This window comes from Phaethon lepturus, unplaced genomic scaffold (genome assembly GCF_000687285.1).
Source record: "Phaethon lepturus isolate BGI_N335 unplaced genomic scaffold, ASM68728v1 scaffold11527, whole genome shotgun sequence".
Classification (NCBI taxonomy): Eukaryota; Metazoa; Chordata; class Aves; order Phaethontiformes; family Phaethontidae; genus Phaethon; species Phaethon lepturus.
The window spans coordinates 1-14,152 of record NW_010549832.1 but is presented as its reverse complement, the minus strand read 5'-3'; the positions used below and the strand labels follow the sequence as shown (position 1 = coordinate 14,152).

Sequence of the window (14,152 nt, the reverse complement as noted above, 5' to 3'; positions counted from 1 at the left end):
TCTTCATGATTTTAATCTCAGATAAGGTTATTGAAGACCAATATAGAAGAAGGGCAAAACTGATGGAAAGCAAATGCTGTTGAATATGCAGACAGGACCAAATAGAGGGAGTTTTAACTGGTGCTGGTGGTTGCAGAGTCGGTTGGAAGACTGTGCACAAATCTCAGAAATGCCCATGTGTGAAAACAGGTGATGCTTCTCAAGCCCTGATTCACGGTCGGAAAAAAATGGCAGACGGACACATGCTACCCCACAGTCTTGTGTCAAAGGCGGCGTTTACGAAGCAAAAATAGAAATTTTGTACGATGCTGGCAAATACTCCTCTTTTTTACTCTGAAAATACTGTACAAGGATGCTCTAGCTCCCCTCTAATGCCATAAACTCAAAGGCATGGTCATAAGGGAAAAACAAAGTGAAGCTGGAGAACATGAAATAAAATGAACTGGACTTGCTTGTGGCAATGCTACGATCAACTTCCTGGGAATGCGGGCCCAGCGGAGAGCTACGCGGAATAGTCAGTCGGCCCCTAGGTTAAAAGGCAGCCTTGCTGCAATAAGTCATGAGGCTGTGCCTCCTTAAAACTGCAAAACAGGCTGCTGGATGAAAGTTTCTTCCAAGTTACCATTGCTGTTTTGAAGCAATAATTCGGGATTCCTGTTGTTGGTTTGTTTTTTTTTTTATTGCATTAGGAAACAAAACCTTTAAAGCATTAAGACAGCCCTTTTATGTCCCTGCCAAAAGGATGTAGTTGATTCACAAGACACATTACGTTGCTGGCCTCAGGCTCCTTGTCGAATAGTGCTTTATCTGCCTGCCTCTGTCTCTTTGCCGTGTAAGAGTCGGTTCGGGGGAAGCTCACCCGATGGCATGCGCATGCATGGTCAGTTTGGTTCACAGTGTCATGGCGAGAGGCTACTCCATGCCGCTCCGCAGGATCTGGTTGGCCGCAATCAACATCACGCTTATAATAAAGGCCATGGCGAACGCGCAGATAAGGCTCTTCCGTACGCAGGTCTGTCTGTTCTGCTTCTGGGCGTGCACTGTAGGGAAGACATGGGAAAGATGAGATGCTCAGCCAAAGTAATTTTTTTGCTTCCCACCAAGATCAGCTGAGCTCAGAAATCCTCCTTTTCCTCTGATTAGCACCTTGGCATAACCCTCTAGTCGACATCTCAGAGATACCCTGGGTCAGCCAAGTCTTATCTCTCCCTGCCGGCACATTTCCAAGTAATCCACCTTACCTCTCATTGCTTCCAAACCCACTTTCCTAATAGACCACCCTCTCATACTGCACGAGGTCCTTTCTCTCTCATCTTGGCTTTTAAACCCTTCAAATGCTTGTAGATGTGTTTTGGTTTATCTGTATATTTCTTTTAAGCTCTTCATGAAGTTCTCTCTAAAGTTCTTTAATCGGAACTATTGGTCTTCTGTGAATCACTTAGACTCATCCAGGTCAACTGGGAATGAGCTGAGATTCAAGATGTGCTCCCTGACGACACTTACAAAACCACTGTGATAGTTCCCATGAGTATGCACAGTACATTAGTCATTTTTCCAAACTGTCTTTAAGTTTTCTGTGCCTAAGCAAAACCAGACTTATTAAGAACCTTTTCAAATGAATGCTTGCAGAATAATTGTCAAAAGAGGTGAGAGTAATTTGTGGCAGTTAAAATGCAGACAGGCTTGGGTTTTTTAGCATTTGACTTATTTAATTTTTTTAAAGTTCATCATCGAAGCTTTGTGCTGTCACTTGCTAAAGACAGTTCATGTCTCTGTCTTAGCCTCCCTACTATGAATATCAGAACAATATGTGGTATTGGGGTACAGTGAAGATTAATCTGTTTGAAAAGGCTCTGAGAGCCTCTGAGATAATCACAGAAAGCGAGAAGATCCTCACGCACGGGATGGATATTTCTGCCCTGCCACTACGGGCAGTAATGCACAGTCTTGTTTTGGCCTGCGAAGGGACGTACCCACTGTCTTTTCCTCATGGATGGCCATACTTGTGATGATGGGAGGCTTTCAGACGGTTGACAACAAGCTCAAAATTACACTAAACCTAAAATGCAACTGAAGTGCCTGAACAGGAAATGTCCAGGAAGGATGTTTTCGGAATATATGGAAAAAAAAAAACCTTGTTCTGATCCGGGCTTGAACTTCGTTGCTCAGAGAGGGGAGAGCACTGGATGCTGCATTTCGAACACGTGTTTCATTCCCCCTCAACCTCCTCTGGCCAGGCTTTAGCAGTGCCTGTGTCCTAATCCCAGCTCTCACGCAGTCCCCCAGCATCAGCTCGGTGCCAGAGGCACAAGAGCCCTCATTAGGCAGCACTTTGAGTCAGGCTGCCCAGGGCAGGGAAACGCTGCACTACCAGCACCCCAAGGGACTCGCTATATTCTGTGCAGATAATGAAACCCCCCTTACCGCAGCTCTCCTAAATTACTTGCTTTCTGCTTGCATTTCTCTACTCCTTTGTTCCTTCGCTCGCTTTAGTAATGCACACAGAATTAATACTGTGGTTCCTTGGTTTTGTGCATGATGTCCCAGCACTGTGGAAAGCTTGTTAAATCACGGCTTAAGTTATTTCTTTATTTATTTTTCTATTATTTCTGTACTTTGAAAACACTCCCAACCAGCAGACAAAACCATGACACAAGCCATCAGAGTCAGCATTGCCGTTCCGTGCGGGGTTCTGGTGCCGATTACAGTGACTGGGAGCAGCAAAGACTGGCCAAGGCTTTTTGTGATGGCAACTCTCCAGTTCAAAGGAAAAGAGTAAAGCATGTTCAGTGTTTCTTGCAGAAGTGCTCCTGAATTGAACAATTTCTTCAGTCTTCTGTTACACCATCAAGTAAAAATATAGCTGCCTTAAAGGCAGCAGGATCCAGGTAAATCTTTGTTATTTTTCTTTACCAACTGAAGGTACACCAAATAGCCAAATAACCTACCAACTAACCCCAGAAGAAAGGCAAAAGGTCTGTTCTGAAATGCAGAGGTGTTGCAGACCCAGAGAGACCCTCTTGCTGTTGGCTGGGGCTCAGCACAAGTTATTCCAGCAAGAAGAGTATTAAAGTTCCTCTGTCCCCTTGCAATCCACAGGGAGACAAAGAAGCTGAAATTACTGACTTTCTTCAGACAATGAAATGCTGCCCTGTGAGTTGCCCTCTTAAATACAAAGACCCATTTGCCCGCCCCACTAACTGGTGAGGTTTTGCCCTCACTTCTCTCCTTTCATCAAAATCATACCTCCTTTGAACATGGCATCTGTGCTTTTTCCTGCTGGTTTCCATAGCTGGCATTGTCGCAGGGCTGGATGCTTGATCTGTTTTGCATTTTAATACCCATGGGACATGCCGGGGTTTGGACGTGAGCTGGTTCCTTGAACATGGTCAGAGCTTGAAGCTCCTCTTGAGATGTCCTGGCCTCTTCTCAGCAGGGAGAGCAACCGCAGGCTGTCCAGCATAAATGAGATCTCAAGAAGAAAGGCAAATCGAGGCTGGGTCATCCTTCATCTTCTCAACGTGCAGAGGACAGGCTGGCAAAGAAGACTCACCATGGTGTCACTAGTGGCAGAGACAGAGCTACTGTCGCTATAACTTCTCCACCAGGACATGGGGTTAATGGGTCCAGCCCGTTTCAGGGTGCATCAGACCACTGGCTGTGGCTGCTGGGCTGGTCACGATGCCCACGATGGGTTTGAGATGGTCAGGGGAAGCCCTGAGAGCCTCCTCGCCTGCAGAAAAAGGCTTGCTATCATGAACAGCTACAGTGTATTTATAGTGGCTTCTGTCATAACCCTGCCAAAGGTGAGTGATACTTGCTTTCTCTGGCTGGCTGGAGTTATTTTCATTTTAAGAGGTCAGTTTTTCATTCCCAAGCCCTTAGCTGAGAAGCGGATGCTCCCAGTGCTTGTCTGGGGGGAGCAGGGAGGGGACCTGCGGCGGCTCTTGTACATTCAGTTAATTTGAGTGTCAGGGCTGTGGATGAAATACCCATGGCAGACAGCATGGGTCACCGCAACCAGCCGGCACGCCTGTTTGCCATGAGCTTAATGTCGTGAATATTTGGATAAAAGGAACTGCCAGACAAATTATTTTTGTACTATAAATTTTTGGTTGTACAATGTCACTGAAAACAGTTGTCCTTTTCTTGTGTCTCTTCTCATAAAAACATACACTCTTCTCAACTCTCAACTTGTTCTTCTGCCCTAAGCATTAATAAAACTTGAGAGAAAGGCTGAGGACATAACTTCTCCCTTCAGGTTGTATTCTTTATTGGCAGGGCTGGTGTGGGCTGCTTGTAGTGAGGAGTTGGACATTTTCATTGCTCTTCATCAAGAAGGCAAATGAAAATCCCTAGAAATGCGTAGGAGGGAAAGTTGTAATGTAAGCCTAGATCTGACATCTTGCAAATGACTCTAGTGTTCAGAGTGAACTGAACAAAATCCTGGACTTGTCTCTGACCGTGATATGAATATTGTATTTGGGTTAAAGCGTGTGTGTGGTTGTGTGTGCATATGAGTGTGGGGGAGAGACATAAGGTATATCGTCCATGTTGATATAGGAAAAATATTACATAGTTGTAAAGACCTTATTATGACAAGAAGCCAAGATGGTAAAATTGTGAGAATGACAGAAATTTGCTTGTATTTGTCCCGGTGGCGATGTTACCTGTACAATGCTGTTTAGCACTTGGCAGGGCTGAGCCAGCTAACCCCAGGTGTGGAGCAGGGTTTCAGGGCTTCTCTTGGATGGCAAGAACATACCCAGAGCTGACATTGAGTGGGGATCCCCCGTTTCAGCAAGGTACTGCTGGAAGTATCTGCTATGTCTCTTCCCTTAGGAGCCATTCCCAAATCTCAGTCAAAACCATTGGGGCTCATCTTGGCTTCATTCCTACCCATAATTAAAGGCACTTCAGTGAGGTGGATGAAATGTACATTAAATATAGATGTGAGCCTCTAAGCTAGTCCCTTTAGGCTACTTTTACAGTTGAAAGAAATAGGTGCTTTTAAAGGGGAAATTCGTCTCATCCCAAGGTAACACCTAAAAGAAGCTTGAGGAATTATACCCAAAAGGCATCTCCTTCAGTCCACTAACTAAGAAGTGAGTAAAAGGTGACTGGCTTACACGGAGACACTTCTGTACAGCCATTTAAAGCTAGACTGAGATACTGTCCAACCTTCATGACAGCTCTCCCCTAGTGCCATTGATCCATGCCGTGAGGCCTTATAATTTCTGCTTTTGAGCCCTGTAGGGATCTTAGTGTTTGGGAAATGGGGACGTCGAGGGCACAAGTGGGTCATTCAGGTAATGGCATGTCCAGCCTGGAGAGCTGCAGGGATGCAACTGCTCTCAGCCTGCATTTCCTGGGAGAAATGCTCATGTCAGAGCTGCCATGGACCAGAACTGTAGCATTCTTCTGGGACCTGAAGCAAAACTTCACATCTTTGTTGACAGTGTTCAGTTGATCTTTATTCTCTGGTGGATTTGTGCGTGTGTGTGTATTTCTAACAACATCTAAAAAAGGGTCTGTTTTGCTTCTAGGTTCTGCCTAGCACCAGCAATGCCAACATCCCACGAGAAAAGCTGTTCTTGCTGTACTTTTGGAAGCTGGGACTTCCAAAACGAGACGCTGAGCATTTACGTTTTCGGACCGTTTTTTTTTTTTTTTTTTGCGACTGGGATAGTTCACCCAAGTACCGAAGCCTGCCTGCCTCTCGCCGTGGTGACAGCTGGCGCACGTCTCCACTGAATCAGCAGGTCAGTGGGGACTAACAACTCCATTCATGTAAGTAAGCATCTCTTCCTCCCTGCTGCTCTCCAGGAGGAACAAAAAAAATGTTGCTTGGCTTGATTTGAAGAGCGTTGCTGCTTGCCTCCCTCCTGCAGGCTTTTTAAAATTCAGCTGTGCTCTTCTACGTCTTTTCTGCAATATTTAGCAGAGGGTGAGTGTGCTGGATATAGCTGCTGAATCACATTAATTAGCCAGGCCAAGAATTGCACTAATATGTTATCCTTTGCTTTGTTTTAAAGACTCTTCAGTGTCTCTGCCTGCTGCCCTTTCAGAGGCTATTTGACCCCTCAGAGTATCAGAATTTCCCCCAAAATGGCCTCTAGAAAGTGGTATTGCTGGGGGTGGGAAAGCACAGTAGCTGTCCCAGGATGATGTGCTCAAACCCTGAGGTTCTCTGTAGGTATCTCCCTGGTCTTTTCTGCACTTGAGATGTCTTGTTAAGTGTTTAGATGTTCCAAATAGCAGTGCTTTGGAGCAGCACAAGTTCCTCTGGCCCAGAAAACTCTTCTCCCAACGCGGCTTAAAATAGGGAATGTTCTTGCCAGTGTTAGCTCCATTCAAAGTGCAAAGTCCACTGTAAAATCTGAGGCTGCATCTGATCCCGCCTGCTGATCACTTTGTGGTCCTGCGGCACTGCTGAGGGGACACTGTGTTAAGCAACAGCTCCCAAAGCCAATGTTTCCCTTTCTCTAGCTACCTGTCCTGGTTTCAGCCAGGATAGAGTTAATTTTCTTCACAGAAGCTAGTGTGAGGCTGTGTTTTGGATTTGGGATGAGAAAATGTTGATAACACGGTGATGCTTTGAGTTGTTGCTAAGCAGTCAAGGACAGTCAAGTTCCTCCTGCTGGCCTACTAGCGAGCAGGCTGGGGGTGCACGGGGAGCTGGGAGGGGACACAGCCAGGACAGCTGACCTGGGCTGGCCGAAGGGGTATTCCATACCGTATGACATCATGCTCAGTATATAAAGCTGGGATGAAGAAGAAGGAAGACGTGGAGGGACGTTCGGAGTGACGGCATCTGTCTTCCCAAGTAACCATCACGTGTGATGGAGCCTGGAGATGGCTGAACACCCGCCTGCCCATGGGAAGCAGTGAACGGATTCCTTGTTTTGCTTTGCTTGCTTGCACGGCTCCTGCTTTACCTATTAGACTGTCTTTATCTCAAACCATGAGTTTCCTCATTTTTACTCGTCCGATTCTCTCCCCTTGCCCACCGTGGGGGAGTGAGCGAACAGCTGCGTGGGGCTTAGTTGCCAGTTGGGGCTAAACCACGACACTACTCTCAGGAGTGGTTAGACCTTGACCTTGCGGACACTCTCACATGTGTTGAGATGAGCTGTCCTGGGGTGTACCTGTGTAGCATATTGCAGCTCCACACTAGTGGTCCCAACAGCGCCGAGCAAGAGGTGCGCAGGGCAGGAGGGTGCAGATGCCCCATCCCTGCTCGTTGCTGGCATTACAAGCAGAGAGAGGACTCTCCCCAGCTGTTCCCTGGGATCCCTGAGCAGAAGATCTTTTCTGTTTATGGAAAGGTGACAGAAGACCGGTGGAGCCTGACACAGCTTGCTAGGGCAGGACCCAGTGCCAGTAAAGTCTTTCCATGATTGGCTGAGATAGGGAAATTCAGTCTGTCTTAGACACTCACCTCAGCATGGGCTGCACATCCCTCTGCCTGAATCTCATTGGAGAAAGGAGGGCCATAAAGCAAAGCACCCACTAGTTCTTCATCCTCCTGCCTGAAACAGGTTCAGCCTTACTTAGACCACATGAAAGAAGAATAACGGCAGTTCTTGAGCCCTCTAAGTGTGTCATTGCTACTTATTCTAAAATAACTCCATGCATCCTTGCCCATTGCATGTCATGGATCAGACTGAGTTTTACAGATGAAGCAGAAAGGGAATAATTGTACAGAAACACAGAAACTTTCTCTCTCACCTTCAAACTCTGTTTGGCAGTTACCAGAGTTTTCATTTAAACTCTCCTCTTCATTGATAATGATGTTCTCGATGTCCTTCATCGTTAAGTGGTCTCGGAAGGCGTGGTAGAGGATGTGTTTCAGCTCTTCCAGTGTTATCCTCTGCATGTCAAACTGTGGGAAGAGGACCGAGTTAGTCTCAGCCACTGGTGATGGCCATGGCACTTGGAGGAAGAGAGGCATGTCGGCATGTAGTAGTTCCCTACTTGTGGTTTTTTTGCAACCTCATTTCAACACCTCAATATAACTTTGCAAGTTTTGCTCTTTTGGGTTCATTTAACGCTAACAGTGTGAGTGTTGCAAATGGATGTTGCCAGAACTCTTGCCAGCTTACTTAATGCGGGTAGAGCAGTAGAGAAACACAGCCCTATGGCAGGGATGGTCTTCCAGGCTGGAGATGCAGCAATCTGGTATCAGTTCTGGCCATCCCGAGAGAGGTAAAACCCTGAGAGATTCCCCTGGTAGCTCTTACACCTTGCCTTGAGCCACAACCTTGTCTCTGTCCTTTTTTTCCTTCTAGCTCTCCAGTTATGCCTGCATGGCGAGCACAAGCAGAGAACATTTACCTCTCAGCTGAATTCTGCTGTAGATCGAGTAGGTAATGTTGTTCTTACACACACCAGATATTAAAAACAGATGATTCCGGTAGAATACGTAGAAATGAACATTTTGCAGCAGAGGAACTTCGCACATGTGTAAGGTTTGTGGTATTAATATCTGCTAATGGTACAGAAGAGAGGGCATTCACACTGGGTGACTTGCAGTGTCAGGTGAAGAGATGAGTCTCTCTGAGCCATCGGTGCAGTCAGTGAGGAAGGATGGAAACGCTCCGAGTGACCCCGAGACTCTCCCTGTGCTGCAGATGATCATCCCTGAACAGCACCTTGAACTCTCAAGCCTTACAGCCCAAAACACAGGCTTGCCTGCAGCAAACAGTGGGCACCGGGCTAAACTACCCACCTTCAAGCAACCGCAGAAAGGCCAAACACCTTTGGCTTAACACTGCAGTGGAGGAAAGACAACGCAAACCTCTGCCTGTTTCTGCAACTGAGAGCGTGGTGATAGCATGTGATCAGATTGCACAGCCAGCGTTTCGGAAAGGGTGCAGCAAGAAGTTCCTGCTCCTTTCCCCCCAGCCTGGTAAGGACAGGACCAACCTTAATCGGTCCTGAGCTGCTCGGAGCGTTATCTAAGGTTGTGTTCCCTGACCACTGCTGCACACCTCATCGCACAGATGCAAAATCATTAAGCCTCAAAGTGGTTAACTAAGAAAAATAAGTGCACTTTAATTAAATCTGGACCCTGAAATGTTTATGTGTATCTCTGTGTATACAGGCAGATTTGCACACATGCGTATATATTTGTCCATCTATCCTTACAAGTACTGACTTCTACGGTTCTATTTCTTTGTTTATTTAATGCAACAATCAAAAACCTGGCACAGAAAATCTGCAGAAAAGTGTTGCAGGGGCAACAGCCAAAGTTCCTGGTTTTGCCCCAGATGCGTTCTCTGAAAAGCACTTCTGGTGGGTTTGGTGGTTTTGCTGCTGTCGTTGTTCTTCAGGGATTCAGCGTTCACTCTGCCCAGCTAAAAATAGTGGGCGCATAATTGTCACCAACCAACAGTGGCTCCTTGTTGCACAGTTCAAAGCTGGATTGCAAATCCCTCCGGTATTTAGGCACAAATTTCCAGCCTGCTTTATTGTGCATGAGGAAAATCTCACCACCCATATTCTGCTTTCTTTAACGTTAAAAGAGCAAGTAAAATCGAGCAGCCATGTACCTCACAATCAGCATGATTACAAAAAGCATTTCTCTTGGCAACTAGAGGTGTGGAAATGGGGGTTAATTCGTACGATTGCCTTACGGCAGTGTTGTTAGTGGAGGTTTGAAGAGCGCCTTGAGGCTGCCCAGGGTTTGTAGCCCTCCTGGTTGGCTTCCTGCAGTACTGGTTGCACACCAGCACCATGGAGGTAAAAGCAATGGTTTCTCACCTACCACCCAACCCTGCATTCCTTTGGGGTCTTTGTCTTGGGCAAACTCAAATCTGAACTTGAGCCCTAGCATCTTCCTGAGTCTACCCATATGCAAACCCCATAATTTCATCCTAGGGGTCGCTTCATATCAACAGCAGCAGCCTGTCTACATGTGGCTACCCCCTCCCATCTCATCAGGATGTGATGTTCAACCTGTGTTGGAGTTTTCTTCCCGTTCTTGGCTCAAGGACAGTTCTCTGAGGCCAATAGAAACTGTTTTTGCTGGAGTTTATGGGTTTGTTTTTTCCCCCTTCAGGGAACAGTCTTTCTAGAAGCTGTCCAAAACCTGTGTTCACCCATCACCAGATGGATGCTCACCCCTGTCAGTGCTTCACAGCCCACAGCAGTGTCTCCGAGTCCTGCTCTTTACTTGCACCCTTTTTTGAGGTTATCTGCAGGGATACATGAGCCTCCTTAAGACTTACTTACTGGAAGTGCTCACAGACTTTACATGGGCAGGGTAAATAAGGACGAGGGACCTCAGATATAGTGCATGCATGCTGTCCTTGCGGAAAGTAAAAGACAATTGACTGCTTCAGGATCTGCCTCACTATTGGCCCAAGATGGCTGTGTTGGAAGAACATCTCTGGATCCCCCTGCTCCTTCATGTCTACCTCCAGAACTACAAGTGTGAAAACTCACCTCAGGACACACCGTTACCTATGTTGACATATGCTGCTCCTTTCCTCTCACTCTCAGAAGTCTCTGCTGGTCTCCCTCTACACCAGCATTGCCACTAACAAGCTTTTGCAGAGTCTACTGTGATGCTACCTGTTGCTTTGTTTCAAGCTACCTGGATTACAAACACAACCATGGTTGTCATCTAATCTTAACAACCTGGAAACAGTAATGACTTGCGGGTTTTTGGGTCTTCCTGTACAAGTTAATCTATCTAGTGGGAAACAATTGCCCTCTTAACAAATAGGCATCTGTTGCTGCATCTCCAGCTCTTGCTTTTAAGCCTTAAGCTTCCCTTTAATATAGGGAAAAATTATTTTTTTATTGTCATTTTGCCTTTTAGGAAGAGGAACCATCTCAGATGGGGTTCAAAATCACCCTTGTTGGCTCATGTACTGAGTGTTTGGCCTGTTGGCAAGCATATGCTCATCGCTTCTGCTTTGCTCTATGCTCCTTTCACGCAGGAGGCATATCCTCCGTTAGGTATGTATCAGCACAGGAGTTTGTCCAGAATGGGCTCAAGCTTGGTGCAGCCGGAGACAAGACTTTGCACTGGGTTTGGGCTCCCAGGTAATTTCTTCTGTTATCGTTGCTCTCCAATCTAGCAGTTTCCCTGATTCTCTTTTCAATTACTCTGGCTTTTTATTGCTCTAATGACAGTAACCAGGGAGCAACTCTTAACTTTTACTGGCTCCACTGAGAGGAAAACTGTGACTGTTGCAAGCTGAAAACTTTCTATAGGGTTTATAATTAGAAGAAATCAGTGATGCTGCTTCTGAACTGGTACTCTTGGAATACATTGTAAGCAGTGATATAGAAACAAGCTGTGCCTAATGCTGGGGCTCAAATGCCTCCAGTGGTGCAGTGAGTGCCCTGAATGAAAACCTGTACTTGTACAGGCATGTTTGGCTTCTGTGGAGAGCACCAGGAATTGTCTACTTCAGTTTCTGACAGACCTCAGTAACTGTCCCCAGCAGAAACATCTCCTGCAGATGGAGGATGTTGTCCCAAGAGACATCTGGAAGGGAAAGTAGGTCTGATCCAATCCAGCCTGTAGCTTCCTGAATCCTCCTTGATTTACATTTCCCTGGGAAATGGGAATGAAAGCAGAATCCCTACCAGTTCCTTCAGTCTCCCTAGGCCAAATTTCCCGAATTTGTGACTGATTGACAGCTGCCATGCCTGCAGAACACTCGTTTCACTCCTGGCACCTTTTTCAGATACATCTGTGTCCTACCTGGCATGCTCTCCTCTATGCAGGGAAATGACCCTGTGGGAAGAGTTTTCTTCTTTGAAGAGTTAAATGCTGAAATACTGCTTATGATAATTTCCTTTAATATCAGCTCTGCTTTTTAAAAAAGAGTGGGAGGCTCCTCTCTTGAATCCTAAGTTGGCCTCACTGCTGTGCCAGGCTGGGACCCTGCAGCAAGGTGAGCAGAGCCACCCTGGTGACCTGCAAGGTCTTCTGAAGCCACATCAATAAAAACGCTCTTCTCAACAAGAGGTGTGACTGGCTCCTCTGGCAGTGATTATTTTATCTGGGAGAGCACCTGGATACTTACTTTTCCTGAGCCTATTTGGCACAGGCTTCCCACATAAGCCATCTAAAAAAGTCATGCTGCGTTGTTGAGGGCTCCAAGTGGAAACTGAGACAGTAGCAGGAGAGCAGGCTTTTGCCTGGTGCTTTTGAAAATCAGGTCTGCAAAACCAAAAGCTTAATGGAATCATCGAATCGTTTAGGTTGGAAAAAGCCCTTAAGATCATTGAGTCCAACCATTGATGTAACACTGCCAATTCCACCACTAAACCATGTCCCTAAGCACCACGTCTACGTTTCATAGGTTTCTTGTCTGAGGCAGCCCTTGATAATCTCTGAATAATGAGGCAACACCTTTGTTTTTACTCTCTATTGCATGTCAGACCCGGGGTGTCTCGAACACCTGCAAGGCAAATGCAGACTGGTTCTGCCCACGCTCTCAGCCGGCTGCCGCGACAGGGGCTGTGGCCCCAAAAGCACTCGGACTCTTCGCAGCGCAGCTGGGCTTTGTGCTGGGCTAACCACAGTCACGTCGCTTCTGGGTGGCTCTGAACACAGGCAGCTCTGTGGGCGCTCGCAGCAGACTGCGCAGCTGTTCCTCGAGCCTTGCGCTCATAAACCACTGATCTGGGACTTCTCCATAGCACCGACGTTCCGTGTTGGCCATACATTAAAGCGCACAGCCCCAGCGTGCTCCACGCAGATTCTAATGTGTTCCCACCTCTGCCCGCGGGCCGGATGAATGGCCATTTTGTACTGACTGTACCTCCCAGATAAGCTCAGCCGTGGAATTTTTATAACAAGAGGAAAACGGTGTATGCTGGAGAAGCCGGGAGCTGGAGGGGCAGGGACGGAGCTCCCGGAGCGAAGCTGTGTTTGCAGGTGGGGCCTGCTCTGCTGCGAAGGCTGAAGGACTCTCTACTCGTGCCCAAGGGGCAGCAAGCGCCGTTTCAATCCACAGCGCTGTGGCAGGCCCCCACTGTGAAATGCTCCTGGATGAGCTTTTGTATTTATTTATATGTATATAAGCATTGTCTTATTTTATATATATAATAAAGTGTAAAGCATAAAATATGTGTGCGTATATACATATAAAAATATACGCGGGAGCGTATGAGATATTTTCTAAACGTCCAGGCATACACCCCTTCCAAATCTGAAGGATCCAGTAAAAATCATTATACATTTTTCTATCAAAGAAAACGTGCTACTAAAGGGAGAACATTTACCAGCCTGAGACCTGGAGCGACTCTTATGCCCCCCCGGGACAGAGGGACAAAGCCGTTTTGCAGCCTGTAACATGCTGCTGGTTTTAAAGCAGCAATCATTTTTTTTCTGTGTTCCCCCAAATCATGACTACCACCACAGCAAAGCTAATTTCCTGCCCCCCGCCTTGCTGGCCCACACATCCGCTGAAGGAGGGGTGGGACCCGCGCGGCGCTGGCAATGGAAGCACAGAAGATGTGTTTTGCTCCGCTCCGTACACGTGCCGGGCTGGCTGACTGCACGCTATCAGCTGAAGGTGGAGGGGTCCCTTTTCCTTCCCCCATCTCTACTTCTTTTCATCCTTCCGCCACTCGCTCCGTGCCAGGACACTTGCGTCCACGGCCCAGGGTGAAGCCCGCAGCGGTCCCTCGGGGCTGCTCCGTGGGCTGTGGCGGGGCCCGGGGCTGCTCCCACGTGTGCACACGCGCTGTCTCTGTCTGGGGACCGTGCCCAGCCATCTGTGGTGGTCTCGCATCGCCCTGCTGACAGCAGCCTCGTCCCAGCTTGCTGCCCTTCCCGGGAGGCGGGAAGGAGAAGGTGGGGCAATGCAAGGGAGAGCATGTGCTCCTCCCTGCACCCAGTGCAATATTCACCCCCCACCTCCTCCCAGTTTAGCTATGTGCCTCTGCTGCTGGGAAAAGCCTCCTGTGAGTGGGCTGAAGTACGATAATCCTCGGCAAAGTCCAGAGCGAGCCAGCTGCCCCTCCACACTGTCAGCTCCCCCGTAGAGAACATCATTTGGGATATGAGAAGGGAACACGTGTCCGCACCCTGAACTAGGGTGGTTGTGGGAATGGAGCAAACAGCACCGTTCCCTTGGGCTGTCCGTTGCAGGCAGGCAGCCCGGCAGGGGAGGGAGAGCAC

The 14,152-nt window shown here is 47.6% G+C and overlaps 1 protein-coding gene across 1 annotated transcript; it reads right to left on the bottom strand.

The window, feature by feature from the left end:
• Positions 1-912: 912 nt before the first annotated feature.
• Positions 913-7,954, bottom strand: LOC104623323 (calcium-binding protein 8-like). The gene is made up of 3 exons (XM_010290376.1): positions 7,732-7,954; positions 3,247-3,249; positions 913-1,040 (listed from the first exon to the last, which is right to left on the bottom strand). Exons 1-3 carry the CDS (start codon positions 7,952-7,954, stop codon positions 913-915), a joined length of 354 nt encoding a protein of 117 aa, XP_010288678.1.
• Between the last annotated feature and the right edge of the window lie 6,198 nt (positions 7,955-14,152).